The sequence below is a fragment of the Asparagus officinalis genome, chromosome 6 (genome assembly GCF_001876935.1).
Source record: "Asparagus officinalis chromosome 6, Aspof.V1, whole genome shotgun sequence".
In the NCBI taxonomy this organism is placed as follows: domain Eukaryota; kingdom Viridiplantae; phylum Streptophyta; class Magnoliopsida; order Asparagales; family Asparagaceae; genus Asparagus; species Asparagus officinalis.
In genome coordinates, this window is record NC_033799.1 from 6,170,669 (window position 1) to 6,188,532 (window position 17,864).

At 33.9% G+C, this 17,864-nt stretch overlaps 1 protein-coding gene across 1 annotated transcript; it reads right to left on the bottom strand.

The window, feature by feature from the left end:
- On the bottom strand, positions 57 to 17,781 carry LOC109845671 (RRP12-like protein). Its single transcript, XM_020414941.1, has 26 exons — positions 17,602 to 17,781; positions 16,531 to 17,068; positions 16,291 to 16,437; positions 16,108 to 16,236; positions 15,702 to 15,793; positions 14,802 to 14,963; positions 14,561 to 14,689; positions 13,933 to 14,034; positions 13,766 to 13,845; positions 13,695 to 13,699; positions 13,026 to 13,237; positions 12,750 to 12,941; positions 12,375 to 12,587; positions 11,720 to 11,825; positions 11,507 to 11,579; positions 11,291 to 11,384; positions 11,131 to 11,187; positions 10,873 to 11,007; positions 10,663 to 10,734; positions 4,775 to 4,888; positions 4,316 to 4,477; positions 4,076 to 4,204; positions 3,465 to 3,566; positions 3,304 to 3,380; positions 1,676 to 1,813; positions 57 to 952 (listed from the first exon to the last, which is right to left on the bottom strand). Exons 1-26 carry the CDS (start codon positions 17,764 to 17,766, stop codon positions 370 to 372), a joined length of 4,008 nt encoding a protein of 1,335 aa, XP_020270530.1. The 5' UTR covers positions 17,767 to 17,781; the 3' UTR covers positions 57 to 369.

Sequence of the window (17,864 nt, forward strand, 5' to 3'; positions counted from 1 at the left end):
CAAGTATAACTATACATATACATCCGACAAGATGCTTAACATATCAGACATGCATATAACTACCATGTTGGCAGACAAAATGCGATTCATAGTAGAAATAATCTATATTTCAAATCTCTTCTCATACAAAGATCTCTCTAGCCACTCTCAGCACCCAGTAAGATGATGCATGGCAAAAGTATGATAAATATGTGAAGCCTCTTGAAGACCACAGCTACAAAAATATTGTAGGAAATTTCTCTGAAAAACATGCAAAGCCCAAAAAACTCAGTGTCCGAAAACTCAAGTTACACGCTACACATTGTCAAATCACCAAATTTCCTGCATCACAGAAAGAACTGATGTACAACAAATTAATGCCCATCTCAACTACTTGTTTCCTCTCTTTTTCTTCTTTAGGTTCACTCCTTTAGCAGAGAGAGCAGCAGAGGCACTCTTCCCTTCAAACTTCTTCGTAAACTTCATCACACTCGCCATTCCTTTACGAGCAGAAGCCTTTCGCTCTGCTCTTCGATTCAACAACTTCCTATCCAAAGGCCAATACGCATAAGGATCAAGCTTATCCTTCTTCTTAACATCACCACTCGACTTTTTATTAGTATACTCGTTGCCAGTATAAGCCCATCCAGATTCTGATGTCTTTTGGCGCTTCTTCTGAGCTTTGGCTGAAGATTTTACAGAATAACGACTTCCAGTTTGGCTTCTTGTGTCTTGGTCATGATCTTGGTGACTCTTTGGTTTTCTTAGATAACTGCCGTCTTCTTTTACAACTAGGCGACCATCAGGGTCAAGCTCGGGCTCATCCTGACATTCTGTTTTTCTTTTGACTCGGGTTGAGGATTGAAGTGCTGATCTTGTTCTGTGTCGATCTAGCAAGTCGAGAGGGTCATCTTCCATTTGATCGAGCAGGTCTTCGGGCAGGCTCTTAGCTGCCTGAAGCTTCCAGATTGACCTATAAAAACCATATTGCACAGAATGATAATCAAGGCATATACTTTAGTTATTTTTGTGACTTCCTCAACTTTCTAATTTAAGATTGGCAATGTTTGGGTGCTTGTAAAGAAATATTGAAAACAACTTCAGTCAAGAAGTATACAAGATGTTGATTCCATGTGATGTCTGCCAACTAAAAAGTAAAATTAGAATGAGATTGTAAAATGTGTGGCTTTTTCGTTTTTTGTTTTGTTTTATTTTTAGCAGGATGATGACAATATGCGAAATTTAGGTTAATAACAGTCGGCCTTCGTTTTTGTCAAAATTCAGGCAAACAAGTCTGAATAGGATCTACGGTACCAGCATTTGACAGCTAAACACTGGCCAGATACTCACAAAGCCACAGATCTGTGCCCATAACCATCAAAACAGGAGTTGATACAGAAAACAAAATTGACAAGGAAAAAAAATATTTAGTACGTAGTTGTGTAAAATATGTACGTACGCATTTACATATGCATGTTTGAGCATGTGTCTGCATATGTGCATGAAAGAATGTACATGTGCTTGTGTATTGTGTGTTGATGACATCTATATATCTGTGCATATGTAATTTGTCTATGCCAATACCTCAAGGAAGCTCTTGAAGCAGCTTTGGTATGAACATATGTACATGTGCTTGTGTACTGTGTGTTGATGACATCTATATATCTCTATATACGTAATTTGTCTATGCCAATACCTCAAGGAAGCTCTTGAGGCAGCTTTGGTATGGCGCTCAACCACTGTCTTTGCTCCTGCATTTTCAGCATCACTATCATCATCCATGCCGTCATCTCCTAAATCTGAAAAAATGCGAGTGTGATTCCATCTGCTTTGCCTGAAACATGGATAATACTCCCGTGTTAGCAAAACTATCCCAGGAAGCCCTGAAATCAAGCTATGAGAAGTAATAGCACTGATCAGAGAAAATAAAATAAAAAACTTTTCACATACAAGATTTTAAATAAAACGATCACCTTTAATGGTGTCAAATAAAGCAACTAATGACTGGCCTCATTAACCTTTCCAACCAAATTTGATTGTGCTACCAAATTTTCTAATTTGGTTATTTATTTACAATGTAGGAACAGACTCATAATTCATGTCAGGACTGAAGAACCACAAATATACAATAATATAAGTAGAAAACTGGGGAACCCATCAGTCATCAAGTTGAACATCCTCTACAAATATACCCAACTGTAGTGATCATCAATGTTTTCAAAAGCACGCGCCTCACTGCGCCTCATGTGCCTTGGAATGCGGAGCGGTGGCGAAGCGTCCTGTATCTGATGCAGCGGCGCCTTTTGCACCTCGCAATAATCCTGATTTTGCGCAAGGTGCATGTAGTACATACCCTCATATAGTTTTGTTTGTTAACATATCAATCGAGCCTTTATACTCGATAATCCATATCCCAAAAAGCAAAATAAAGCCATCAGGCCTTTTTAGTGGTCTTCAATTGAGAACCATAAGTAATCCTTTGCTTGGATATTAGTTCTTGATTTGATATTTGATTTGAGAATTTATGAATTTTGCTAGTATGTTGGGTGTTAGCATTAGAAATTGAGACCTTATATTAAGATATTATAGTAAGATATTATTTATTCTGACATATTTTTTATGTGAATTCCTAAACATGTTCTTTCATGATTGATTATATATCTTAAAAATTTATGTGTGCGGTGTGCACCTCGCATCACTCAGGCGCACGCATTGCGTTGCGCCTTGCGCATGTGTGCGTAAAGATGCTTTGTGCCCCGCATTGCGCCTCGCACATTGACAACACTAGTGATCATAATATTAGCCGATGCATTAAACTGAAGCTTCAATTTCCACCCAAAAACATATCAGCAGAAAAAATCTATACATGAGGCATCAATGGTTATCTCAGATTCTTTAGTACCTATGTCGTAAGATGCTAAAAAACTGAATACTAGCAGATTTCTTTTAAAAGGTTCATCATATATTAAGTATACACATTAATAACATAATTGAAAAGATAACAGGAGACAACAGTATTGATCAGGAGATACAAACCGACACTGATTTTTCTTTTGAACAAAAAGGGATGACGATATGTGCGGGAGAGAAGGCATATCCTCTTTCAGCAAAAGACAGGAATTCTACTGAAATCCACTACCATCATGCAGGAAACTTTAAGAATTTGTATGTTTATATCTTAATTTAATTTAAAATGTGAACAATTCAATATAAAACATGCTTAGAAAGATTACAAAGAATATAATTGCACTTTCACTGAGAGACAATTAATCTATCAAAACCAAACACAAGGACACATCTGTCTCTAGTTAATGCAGGCGCTACCTGGAAATACTTGTTTTAGTATGAATTGATTCTGAATCCTCATCAGATTTTGCTTTTCTTTCTTTCCGCTCTTTGATCTATCAATCGAACGATAAAATTAGAAAATAATTAGAACCAACTCGGTAACATAAATGCCACAAGTCAGTTACAAGTTTTTCTACCTTTCTTATGTTTGTAAGGAGTTTCATATGCTCCTCAGGCATCACTGCTCTAACAGCATCTACACCGCATTTTCTCACAAGCATTTCAAGAAGTAATTTGACCTGCCAAAATAAATGAGAAGAGTGTATAACTCTATCATTGAAATAGCACATCTATTATAGGTAATTTTCTGCAGACAATGAAATTATAAACATGTAACAAAATCTATGCAGCACAAAAGAAATAGAGTAGCGCCGTTTTAATGTCCAAGAGAAGGCACAACAAGTTACATCTATAAAACAACAGTAGAAATAACAATGCATAAGCCTACCACCTTACCAGCATTTTTATTAACACATTTTTACATACTACAAAGTCCAAAGAATACATGCTTTCAGTAAGTTATGTAAACAAAATTCCAACAATCAAAACATATGTTTTTCTTAAGAACCATCACCTGAAATTGTTGGGCCACAATTCAGGAGTCCTTTGTTGTGAATACACAACAAAGGATAAGTGCATCATGATGCAGATATCTGACTGCAGGTTTAGCGGAATGAAATCAGTTCATTCCAAATATTACCAACATATATGGAAACAGAGGCCAAAACAAGTTCAGAAAATACAGTACCTTAGCTTTAAAGTGATTTTTAGTATTATCTTGCCATTTCAACAACCCTTCGACCATTGTCCTTAAATGCATTTGCAGTCCCTCCGACTTGGATTTTGCTACTAGTACCTTGATCAATCCCAAATTTGCCTGTGCAAGTACAGTAAAAAAAGCAAATACAGCCAAATATACAAAAGCTTCAGCTGACTATCAAAATTTTCATGACTTAAATTTGTTGCGCTCAAAATAGTAGAAAGATACTTTGATTATTTCTCGATTTTTCCTTTGGAGGAGAAGAAATGAAGATGGAAGCAAGCTATAAGCTGCACCAACGAGATCTGAGAACTCATAAACCAACCGAGCTAACCCTTTGACAGCTGCACTGATCATGTGTGGCTTTTCACCAGCCAAACCTCCAGCAACCTAGGTTTGAATAGAAAGATCAAAAGGCAAATAACTACAATTTAATCACATCACCCAAATGTGTCCACAACCTGAAGCATCAAGCAAACAACAAAGCAAATAAACATGCGCGCGCACACAACCCACAAACCCACGCATTTGTGCGCGCGCACACGACCCGCAAACCCATGCATTTGTGTGCACGCACATACATCGTCGAAAACACCATTTCTAGGGCCTAAGGGCATAACACCATTTTTTTTCTAGGGTCTAGAGGTACCAAAATTAAAAATATGCACTCTGAATAATTGATATTACCATTTTAAAAAACTCAAATAGGTTTTCCTTTTTCCCGCCCTGGTCTTCATCTCCACATGCATGGCCAATCTCAACAAGCAAATCATAAGCCCTGTTTCTTGTTTTTCTATTAACCTGCAAGCAAATTCAAACGCATTACTAAGGATGTAGAAAGCTGAAATATTTACATACATGAGAACAAATAATACAATTATAGCAGATAAAAAGAACATGTTGCAAGATGAGATAAAACAATTAAATAAAGGATTAATTACAATCTTGTACCTTGAAGTATGGTGTAATTACACCTGGAGTTTGCATATCTATATGAGTAACCTGGAGTTACTGGTTGTAGTTACATCGATAACCCTAGGAGTTGCTTGTCATCTAGGCTTCAGGGTCACTCTTGTAACTACAATTTGTAATCTCAGCATTACCCATGTAGATATGCAGAATTCAAGGTTACCCATCTAATTACACAATACCTCAAGGTATTAAATTGTAATTAATCCTTAAATCAATCACCGAAGGCTATACCAAGCACGGGCATGAAACAGCTCAACAGATAAGCAATTAAGCATAAATAATAACAAAGATAGGTAAGAAACAAACTATCTGCCAGAGCACCAAACAATATTGAACACGCTGCAGCAAAGATAATTTGCATGAGAACAAGTACGAACTTAAGATCTCAAATAGCTCCCAACAAATCACAACCTAAAAATAAGGGGGTGGGGGTGCTTTCTGCAGCTGGATGTCTTCCCAAATTATTACAATTTAAGATATGCGTAAAGGAAGTCTTCATCTGATAAGTTAAAATCAAATAAAAAGACCAAAAAGTTAAGTGGGAAGTAAGAATTAGACGCTCATCCGTAGTGGCGGATCAAGGATTTCTTAGAAGTGGTGTCACTACAAAATAAATAATTAAAAAAAAAATCTATGATTGTCCCCCAACAAGTTTTCATATTTTGAAAAAAGTACATAATCATATCATTAATAACACCATAAAAAACACCATGTCCCCCCCCTGAAATAACACTATCAAGTACATCTTGCTCAATATACATCCCCAATCATGGGTTCTTATGATAAAATTACACAAGGAGATATTTTACGAGTGAGCTTTTATGGGCTTTTTAAAGAAAACATTGAACATTAAGGAGTCTCCATACATTTTAAAAGTTAATGGGAACTATCTAAGAAAAGCCAAAACTTTGGAGGGGTTTTCTGAAATTTACCCTTTTTAGTCGGGTGGGATGGAGTGGAAGTTGGAACTCGGAAATTGAAGTGGGGTCTTACGGGTTAATAAGTGGGGCTAGTTTGTTAGTGAGGTGAGTTCTTTTTCAGAGGGTGAGTTTTCAGTTAGGAAGTGGTCCGCCCCTGCTCACCCACACCCAGTACAAGTAAGTGCAATACCAAGCCTTGTTTAGATTATACTAGTAATAATGCACGTGCTTTGCATGTGAACATAAATGTTTTAAGTTTTAAATTTTTTATTTTGAATAGTAAATCTATGTGTTAATAAATAAAATTACATAATAAGATTGCTTAAAAAGAAATATATGAATTAATTATTATTGTATAGTTATTGTAGTTGAATGTTTTTCTATAATGATCGCCCAATATTAAAAAAAAATTAAATAAAAATAAGCCTCCAAATCTAAACTTGTTCTTAAATAAAACTGTCAATTCTATAAGTTCTCTTAAATATGCGCCTCCACCTTGAAAGTTGTTAATTTAACTGTAAATTAACTAACTTGAATTAATCTTGCTAACTTTTCCTGATGTTTCCTAAATAGTTACACTTGATACCTACAACATATTATAATAGTTAATTCACGTCATAATTATTTAATATAATAGGGTAAATTGCACTAAACCCTTATGAATTTTCAGCATATATGAACTTTCAAAATTACACAAAACCCTAGTGATTTTTCAATTCAAAGAAGACCTCTAGTAACTTTTTGCATTTTATAAATAACGCCTACAAATTAGAACCAGAAAATGGCATGAAACGGCATTTTGAAAGTTAGTGGGTGTTTAGTGCAATTTATCTAGAAGATATTGGGGGCTTTCTACAAAAGTTAGCATTTTGAAAGTTAGTGGGTGTTTAGTGCAATTTATCTAGAAGATATTGGGGGCTTTCTACAAAAGTTATTACGGGTTTAGTGTGATTTCAAAAGTTGCAATTTATCTAGAAGATATTGGGGGCTTTCTACAAAAGTTATTACGGGTTTAGTGTGATTTCAAAAGTTCATAGGATCTATTTATTGCAAAATGCTAAAAGTTCATGGGGGTTTACTGCAATTCACCTTATTTAATATTATAATTTTTAGTTCAAGTAGTACTATTAAAATAACTATGTTGTCTATATACTATAAAATATTTATCTAATTTAATTTTTTAATTATGTTCTTAAATAATTTATAAATTTTTATTATATTATCATTAACAATTAATAACACTATTATTAATATTAAATAATTTTTTAAAAATGTTAGCTTTCAATCATTACCAAGTATAGATTTTTCAGTATCATGTGATGATCTTTGAGAAAATACTCTTAAAATAATATTAAATTACTTATTTAATTTATTTAGTAATATAATACTAAAGAAATAGTGTAATTCATAATTCACATGATATTATTAAAATAATTACACTATTTATGCGATCCAAAATTTATTCTATTATTTTATTGCTCATCAAATTATAGTATAATTCCTAATATCATTTAACAATATATTATTCTAATCATACTATTTTTTTAATTATTTTATTATAATTCATGAATTATTAATATAATAATTTAACTGATTACTACTAATAATTGTGTATACTTATTTTATAAAGTGTTTTATTTTATTATTTTTAAGCAATTAATAATTATAATATTATTGATTAATATATTTATTTAGGAAGGTGAGGAGGTGCATAATCAACAAGTGGTTATGTGTATTTAATGAAAGATTAATTAGAGACAATGACATAGTAAGAATTTATCAAAATTTGAGAGAGCAAAAAAATAAATTAAAAGTTTTGACACCCTAATCCTTTTTTATAGGAGTATAGATATAGATAGATAAGTGAAATATCCATATTGTATAATTTTATGGTAAATTTTATGGGAACAGCCTTAAATTTAGCCATTTTTTGTGAAATATCCATATTGTATAATTTTATGGTAAATTTTATGGGAACAGCCTTAAATTTAGCCATTTTTTTAGATAATCCTCGATTTTTTCAGATAACTCTCAACTAACGCCATTTGATCTGATTTTGTATATGAAATTCATGTGCATCCAAATAATTACAATGCCACTGACGGGAAAGAAATCCCTTCATATCCTTTTCAATAATTTAATGGTAATTTTCACAAAAACGAACCTTAAGTTCGATGCCAATTTTTAGGATTTTGTTCTAGGTTTGTTCGAGAATGGGAAGAGAGGGGGTTGTTAGGATGTTGTTCAAGGTTTGTGGGGGCCAATCAAAATGAGTTTGGCATTTACTTGTAGATTCTTAAAAAAATAATGGTAAAACAACCTTTGGTTATACTAGTATAACGTACATGTTTTAAGTTTTGAATTTTATGCGTTAATAAATATAATATGATTGCTTAAAAAATGTATGAATTAATTATTATTGTGTAGTTATTGAAATTGAATGTTTTCCTCATAATAATCGCCATGTATTAACCTTTTTTTAAATAAGTCCCCAAATCTAAATAGTTATTAAATAAAACTGTCAATTCTATAAGTTCTCTTAAATATTGACCCTCCAACTTGAAAGTTAATTTAACTCAAAATTAACTAAGCTGTATTAATATTGCTAGCTTTTTCCTGATATTCCCTAGATATATTCCCTAAATAGTTATACTTGATACCTGCAACATAGTGTAACAGTTACTTCTTATTATAATTATTTAATAGGGTAAATTGCACTAAACCCTTGTGAACTTACAACCTATATAAACTTTCAAAATTACACTAAACCCCTAATGATTTTTCTATTTCAAAGAAGACCCCAAACTAATTTTCTGAATTGCGCAGATAACCCTAATAAATTAGAACCAAAAAATGACATAAAAGACATTTTAAAAGTTAATTTGGGGTTTGGTTTAATTTATCTAAAAGATATTTGAGGCTTTCTACAAAAGTTATTAGGGGTTTAGTGTGATTTCAAAAGTTCATAAGGTCTCTTTACTACAAAATGCTGAAAGTTCATAGGAGTTTGCTATAATTTGCTTTATTTAATATTATAATTCTTAGTTCAAGTAATACTATTTAAATAATTATATTGTCTATATACTATAAAATATTTATCTAATTTGTTTTTTTAATTATGCTCTTAAATAATTTAGTACCATAAATATTTTATAAATTTTTATCATACTATCATCAATAATTAATAGTACTATTATTAATATTATAATTTTTTAAAAGGGTTAGTTTTAAGTTGTTACCAAGTATAGATTATTCAGTATCATATAATAATCTTTGAGAAAATACTCTAAAAATAATATTAAATTATTTCTTTGATTTATTTAGTAATATAATACTAAATAAATACCGTAATTCATAATATATGTGATATTATTAAAATAGTTACACTACTTATGCGATTCAAAATTTATTCTATTTATTTTATTGCTCATTGAATTATAGTATAATTCGTTACACTACTTATGCGATTCAAAATTTATTCTATTTATTTTATTGCTCATTGAATTATAGTATAATTCCTAATAGTACTTTGTAATATATCATCCTATTTTATCTATTATCTTAATTATTTATTACAATTCATAAAACAATTATTATAATAATTTAATTGGTTACTACTAATAATTGTGTATACTTGTTTTATAAATTAGTTTATTTTATTATTTTAAATAATTAATAGTTATAATATTATTGATAATTATAATTATTTAGGAAGGTGAGGAGGTGCATAATTAATAAGCGATTATATTTATTTAATGAAAGATTAATTAGAGATAATGACAGTTATAATTTTATTAAAATTTGAGAGGGTAAAAAAAAAAATTTAAAAGTTTTAACACATCAATCCTCTTTATATAGTAGTATAGATTAAACATTTCTAATCAATTTACAAAAATGTGTAAAAATGTGTAATTCATACGAAACCTTTTGACAACTGTGCAACTTACATTCAATTACAAAATCTTTGGAAGTTAGGAGTTAGAAACCCTAAGAGTCTAATTTTAATGCCGTAAGTCAACCTACAGGGCGTTCCTGCTTCCTATGGACCATTGTCAAAAACTCTGAACAGAGCAAAGAGAGTGAGATTGAGTGAAAGAGTAGCAGAAGAGGGAAGGAGGCGACAATGATGTTTCTCAACAAGTATAAAGGAAAGAGGCAACTATATGAGACATACCAAACTTTTTCAAACTATGATAGTATCAAACTTATGAGTCGCACTATGAAACTCTAGAAACTCTGGGAGAGAGTAATTGAGCCAAGACTAAGAAATGAGACAAGTATCTGAGAACCAATTTGATTTTATACCAAGAAGGTCAACTAAATGGTATCTATTTATATATATTACGCCAACTGATTAAGGTACATAGAGAGAAGATCAACAACGGAACCTATTTTTCTTTCGATATCATTGTAATGGTTTATACGCACCTTGTCGGATGCCTGAAATCATTTATTGTGTTCTGAATGATGACATGTACTCGTAAAAGAAAACAACAAATAAATAAAACTCTAGGTAATACGGAATGGTTTTTAACAGCTAACTCACAAGATACCCAAATTATATTCTCAGTTCCCTAGAGAGTCTAAGTGCTGGAAATTTCATTTAGTTATTCCACAATCAAAGGAGAGTGTCCGTTGTATTTTTCCCCCTCCTAAAGTTCTTAACAGAAATCCATGATTTACCTCTTTTAATGCAAGGATTATTTCAGTAAGAAATGCAATGATGCTCTCCGTCTTCCTTTGCTCCGATGTGTCCTGTATGAGGAACAGTAAATATTAAGCTCTAAATAAATATGTAATGAAACTGTCAGTGTTCCAAATTAAAGAGATCCGGAAATTCACACACCCGAATATATGTTAGTGCCCAAAAACATCATTACGGGCTGTACCAACCTTTGAAACATAGACAATCAAGTAATATAAACTGTCAAGTCTGTGGCGTTTGGCTGAGAAGTGACATGAATCGGTGGCTTCCAACAGCAAAGGAATTAGTTCATCCACTTTACTTGAAAGAAATTCATCAGATTCCTGACCATGTTCACACGAATACAACTTAAAATTAATGCTCCAGTACAGTGCAAAGAAACAAATAGGAGGCAATTTCTCAAGGTTCTATGGATTCATACTCAGAACAGAAACACAAAGTGGTACCTTGAGTATGGTCGCCAGTGTTTTGTATGCTTTTTTCTGCATTGAACCTTCTTTATCCTGCAAATAGATAGATATTGATAACGGTTACTATGCCAAGTTGTATAGCAGAAAAATAGAAGAGTGGATGACAGAGATGAGCATCCATTAAGACATCAGACACCTGCAACGGAGATCTAATGGCAGTAAATAATAAGTCTATCTCTTCCTTATCTACACCAGGCAGGAGGCAAACTGCTAAATCCAAAAGGAGGGCCCTGCAAATGCCAGACAACTTCAGATATTGCAGACACTAAATCTCAGTTCAAGGACATATAACAAGGAAAATCATGAGATATGAATGTTAACCTTTTTAAAAATAACAGTAAATACAACATACCTTGCATGCAAAAGAGATGCCGCATTTGATGATTCATCAATTTGCGTGTCACTAGAACTTTCAAGCTGTTTTCCTTTGCTTGCTTTCTCAGTCGCACGCAGAAGTTTAATCATGAGTGTCACTAGAACTTTCAAGCTGTTTTCCTTTGCTTGCTTTCTCAGTCGCACGCAGAAGTTTAATCATGACTTTCTTGAAGAAATTCTTCACTATATCCTTTGCTTGCTTTCTCAGTCGCACGCAGAAGTTTAATCATGACTTTCTTGAAGAAATTCTTCACTATAATTTTGTCTGATATTGAAGCGAACTCGCGAATGGTGGACTGAAATCCATGATAAAAAGTGCTCACCATGTTGCCATAAGAAATTAGTTGAAGATATGCACAATGCTTAAAAAAAAACCCTCTATGCTTAAAGAATAGATAAGACTGAAATAACTGCATATAGGTATCATATGTCATATCAGGTAATTTCCTCGTATACAATGATGTCGCCCAATGTCAACCAAGGGTAATTCCCTCTCCTCCTTTATTCACTTGATTGAGATTGAGCCACATCATTACCATATGACGAAATCTCTGATGTATGTGTGTGCGTCTACACACACACAGTCAAATGAAACATGTGATGATTCTAGGATAGAAAATAGTTTTAGCTCCTAAGATTGACAGTTTCCTGAACAAAATGGATAGTTCACATACGGACCAAAACCAATAAAACATAAAATGTTGGTATAACAGGCCACTAACGCTATTCCAGAAATCAGGAAATGCAAATATAGAATACATGAGCATATTAACATATTAATATATTCAAAGAATAAGCCTGGGTTTAGATTCCCAACAATGTATCAAGGAAAGAAACTTAATTACCTGCAAACAACCACCATTGTCTTTCGAAGAGTTCAAGAAAGTATCAGATAGAACAGACAACATCTTGGACGATGATGAGCGTATAGCTTTCAGATTTTCTTCTGCAACTGCTTGTGTGTAATGTTCCTTTGCCTTCCTTTCTTGATCAGACAGCTTATCATCCAACGTGATAGAGCCTTCCTCGAGTACGCTCTTGTTCTGTCCAATCAGAATCTGGTTGCCAAGAGAACACAGAAATAAACAAAAACTGAATAAATCATAGATCAATATGTCAATCAGAATCTGGTTGCCAAGAGAACACAGAAATAAACAAAAACTGAATAAATCATAGATCAATATGTCACTCTACCAATAGCACCAGATACTAAACCATACCTGAAGGCTGGAACACATAATACCATGCAACTCAGACTCCCGAGGAAGTGTGAGGCATATAACTTTCTGAAGATCTTTGAAACTAGTGGAAGTATCAACAGGATAGTTACAAAAGGCTGGCAACAAAGACCACAATTGATAAACAAGGCCTTCTGCACTCTTAGCTGAAAATGTGCGGCCCTCTGCCTCAAGCTGCCATATAATATTCATCAACTTCTATATAAGGTAAATTAGAGTTTACAGTAAATAACCAAACACAATTGAAACCATCAGTACCTTGTGCGATTTTTGCTGTAGGACTTTGATCATGTCCAAAATATTATGCGAAAAAAACTTTAGATGGGCACCAACAGTATATTGCTTCAATATAGGAAGCAGCCAGACATTAGCATCAGAGATGTTTTCAGCATCCACATTAAGTGGTAGAATGCTTAGAAATATCTCAGAGATGATTTGTGCCCCGCTTTGCGCCTCACACATTGACAACACTAGTGATCATAATATTAGCCGATGTATTAAACTGAAGCTTCAATTTCCACCCAAAAACATATCAACAGAACAAATCTATATATGAGGCATCAATGGTTATTTCAGATTCTTTAGTACCTATGTCGTAAGATGCTTAAAAACTGAATACTAGCATATTTCTTTTAAAAGGTTCATCATATATTAAGTATACACATTAATAACATATATGAAAAGATAACAGGAGACAACAGTATTGATCAGGAGATACAAACCGACACTGAATTTTCTTTTGAACAAATAGGGATGACGATATGTGTGGGAGAGAAGGCATATCCTCTTTAAGCAAAAGACAGGAATTCTACTGAAATCCACCACCATCATGCAGGAAACTTTAAGAATTTGTATGTTTTTCTCTTAATTTAATTTAAGATGTGAACAATTTAATATAAAAACATGCTTAGAAAGATTACAAAGAACTTTCACTGAGAGACAATTAATCTATCAAAACCAGACAGAAGGACACATCTGTCTCTAGTTAATGCAGGCGCTACCTGGAAATACTTGTTTTAGTATGAATTGATTCTGAATCCTCATCAGATTTTGCTTTTCTTTCTTTCCGCTCTTTGATCTATCAATCGAACAACGATAAAATTAGAAAATAATTAGAACAACCTCAGTAACATAAATGCCACAAGTCAGTTACAAGTGTTTCTACCTTTCTTATGTTTGTAAGGAGTTTCATATGCTCCTCAGGCATCACTGTTCTAACAGCATCTACACCGCATTTTCTCACAAGCATTTCAAGAAGTACTTTGACCTGCCAAAATGAATGAGAAGAATGGATAACTCTATCATTGAAATAGCACATATATTATAGGTAATTTTCTGCAGACAATGAAATTATAAACATGTAACAAAATCTATACAGCACATAAGAAATAGAATAGCACCGTTTTAATGTCCAAGAGAAGGCACAACAAGTTACATCTATAAAACAGTTACATCTATAAAACAACAGTAGTAATAACAATGCATAAGTCTACCACCTTACCAGCATTTTTATTAACACATTTTTACATACTACAAAGTCCAAAGAATACATGCTTTCAGTAAGTTATGTAAACAAAATTCCAACAATCAAAACATATGCTTTTCTTAAGAACCATCACCTGAAATTGTTGGGCCACAATTCAGGAGTCCTTTGTTGTGAGTATACAACAAAGGATAAGTGCATCATGATGCAGATATCTGACTGCAGGTTTAGCGGAATGAAATCAGTTCATTCCAAATATTACCAACATATACGGAAACAGAGGCCAAAACAAGTTCAGAAAATACAGTACCTTAGCTTTAAAATGATTTTTAGTATTATCTTGCCATTTCAACAACCCTTCGACCATTGTCCTTAAGTGCATTTGTAGTCCCTCCGACTTGGATTTTGCTACTAGTACCTTGATCAATCCCAAATTTGCCTGTGCGAGTACAGTAAAAAAGCAAATACAGCCAAATATACAAAAGCTTCAGCTGACTATCAAAATTTTCATATGACTTAAATTTGTTGTGCTCAAAATAGTAGAAAGATACTTTGATTATTTCTCGATTTTTTCTTTGGAGGAGAAGAAATGAAGATGGAAGCAAGCTATAAGCTGCACCGACGAGATCTGAGAACTCATAAACCAACCGAGCTAACCCTTTGACAGCCGCACTGATCATGTGTGGCTTTTCACCAGCCAAACCTCCAGCAACCTAGGTTTGAATAGAAATATCAAAAGGCAAATAACTACATTTTAATCACATCACCCAAATGGTGTCCACAACCTGAAGCATCAAGCAAACAACAAAACAAATAAACATGCGCGCGCGCACAACCCACAAACCCACGCATTTGTGCGCGCGCACATACATCGTCGAAAACACCATTTCTAGGGCCTAGGGGCATAATACCATTTTTTTCTAGGGTCTAGAGGTACCAAAATTAAAAATATGCACTCTGAATAATTGATGTTACCATTTTAAAAAACTCAAATAGGTTTTCCTTTTTCCCGCCCTGGTCTTCATCTCCACATGCATGGCCAATCTCAACAAGCAAATCATAAGCCCTGTTTCTTGTTTTTATATTAACCATTTCTAGGGCCTTGGCTTTCAAAACTGTATCAAGGCGAGATGTATTTAAATTTTACATCAATGCAATTAACAAGAGAAAATTACTACTAAGATGTCAAAGCACAGATATCACGTCCAGAGAAAATAAATTCAGTGAAGTTTTCAACAGTTTCCTTATCAATACTTCAATGTGAAATTTGCATACGTTCACATCTGCAAGGAGTTTCAAGGGTTAAAGCAATGCTTTGTGTGAGTATAAAAGTTTGGCACTGGTACTAACAGTGCATGAAAGGTGACAGGTGTAAGGTAAAAATGCCAAAACTCCACAAGAAAGAAACTTTTAAGGCAATGAACAAAATGATTAACATAATGTATAAATACCCGCTTTCTGAATGGAAGAACTTCATCTGGTAAACTCTCCAAATTTGCTAGGCTCCTAACTGTCCCAGCCATAAGACTTGATGAAAAATTCCCTACATACAGGTGGTATACAGCCAGTTATATACACACTCATACAAGAAAATAACTATTATAGTTATCCCTATCTGGTAGAAGGGCATATTTAATAAATATATATGTAGAATTAGACAGATTAACCAAATAACATCCTTAGCCATTTAGAAAACCATGCCTTGAACAGAAACTGTGAAAAGAATAGAGAATAAGGCTGGAAACCAATTCTTACTTTCTTCTGCTCTCAAAAAACCAGCTGAACAATTTCAACTACCAAGTATATTTCAGACAATGATGTGTGACATGTAAATGAAAGGCTGAGCAAAAAATGTACCTAGTTGATAAAATGCTGCTGAAAGGACTTGAAATGACATATCCCAGACTGCATTATATTTATAACCAAGGAGGCCTTCCATAGTGGAGCATATTCTTTCAATAATTGTTGGACCGGACTTTCTTATTCCTCCTCCAGGGAGGCCTTCCATAGTGGAGCATATTCTTTCAATAATTGTTGGACCGGACTTTCTTATTCCTCCTCCAGCATTGAGTGTGATTTGGTCGAACCCCTGCTTCACCAAGCCTTCATCCACACAAGAAGATATCAAACCTTTAAATGCCTCGGCAGCAGCAAATATAGCTTCCTCATGCTCGCTGGTTAAGACATCTGTTGAGGATTAAAGAACAATATGAAAATTTACATCACCAATACATGACATCAGGAGACTAATCAATACAGTAAAACAGGATCAAAGCAGACCTCCAAGACTATTAAATATGAGAGGGAGCTTCACAATGCATATTTCCCTGTTTAGACTGTGCACTTTTTTCATGCCGATATGCAACAACCGTGCAGTAGATGCCATCTCATCTGCTACTAAGCTCTTTTCAGCAACATATATTGCTAGTGTGCATAAAAGATATAATAACACCTCTGCTGCAACTTCTGCAGTTGGACTGGAGCAAAAAGACTGCAAAATCTCCATTACGGTCCTTGTGAGGATTGGTTGACGTAGATTTACTAGTGACTTGCAATATTTCATGATATTTGTTGCATATTTGATTGACATAAGAGGAAGACAATCCTTTATTGCATTTAGAATATACAGGACTGTCAGGACCTCCATAGCTCCTCTTGGTCCTCCAGCTGCATCCAAAGCACTAGAGTCCGATCCACCAGCAAGCAAAAGGAATCTCTCAAAAAGGTTCGTAACCCCTTCACTCGCAAACACTATAGCCGAAGATCCTCGAAAGCTTTGTAGGAGATCATACAGACATGCATGAGATTGTTTCCTCACCTGTTTTCGACGCGTTTAACACTTATCAGCATATCATGGATAACGAGAACATTTCTTACTTATTAAAAAAAAAAGACTACAATAGCGGTACCAATATATCAATTTGCAACTTTAATGATCACTACAACGGAAGATTACAAGGGCCTAACTGGTTCACTTTGGCAAAAGAAATTTTTCTGAAATGTGTCATCAACAAGAGAAGGAAGAAAGTAAATGAAGGTAACACCGTCCTTATGTGAACAATATGGGAGGAAGAACAACGATGACAAAGAACAGCAGAAAACGGTAATCAGTTGGGATGATAGGAGAAAATCACTTGAATTTTTTTTTTCAAGATTGTCCATGTTTAGTACATCACATGCAATTGTATGGAGTCCAATTTGAAAAATCTAAATTTTGACTTGATAAAATCTCCTTTTTTTTAAATAATATTAACAGTATCCTAGTTCAAATCCACCTCCAACCACAATGTGCAAAGAGAACAACAATCACCAAACAAAAAGACTCTTAAAGATTCAAACTTCACGCGTTACCTTGGGCCTCGGATCTGTAACAAACCCAAGAACAACCCCATAAACCGCCGAAACCTGAGCCCAATTCCCCTTCTCACCAACCTTCACCAAGCTCCCCACGCACTTCAACCCCGCCTTCACTCCGCTCACCGGCTTTAAAGAGCAACTTAACCAAAAATGAGGCATGGAGTACCAAAAATGAGGCACTTCAGAGCAACTTAACCAAAAATGAGGCATGGAGTATCAATACATACCTACTGAAAAAAATGAGGTATAGGATTCAA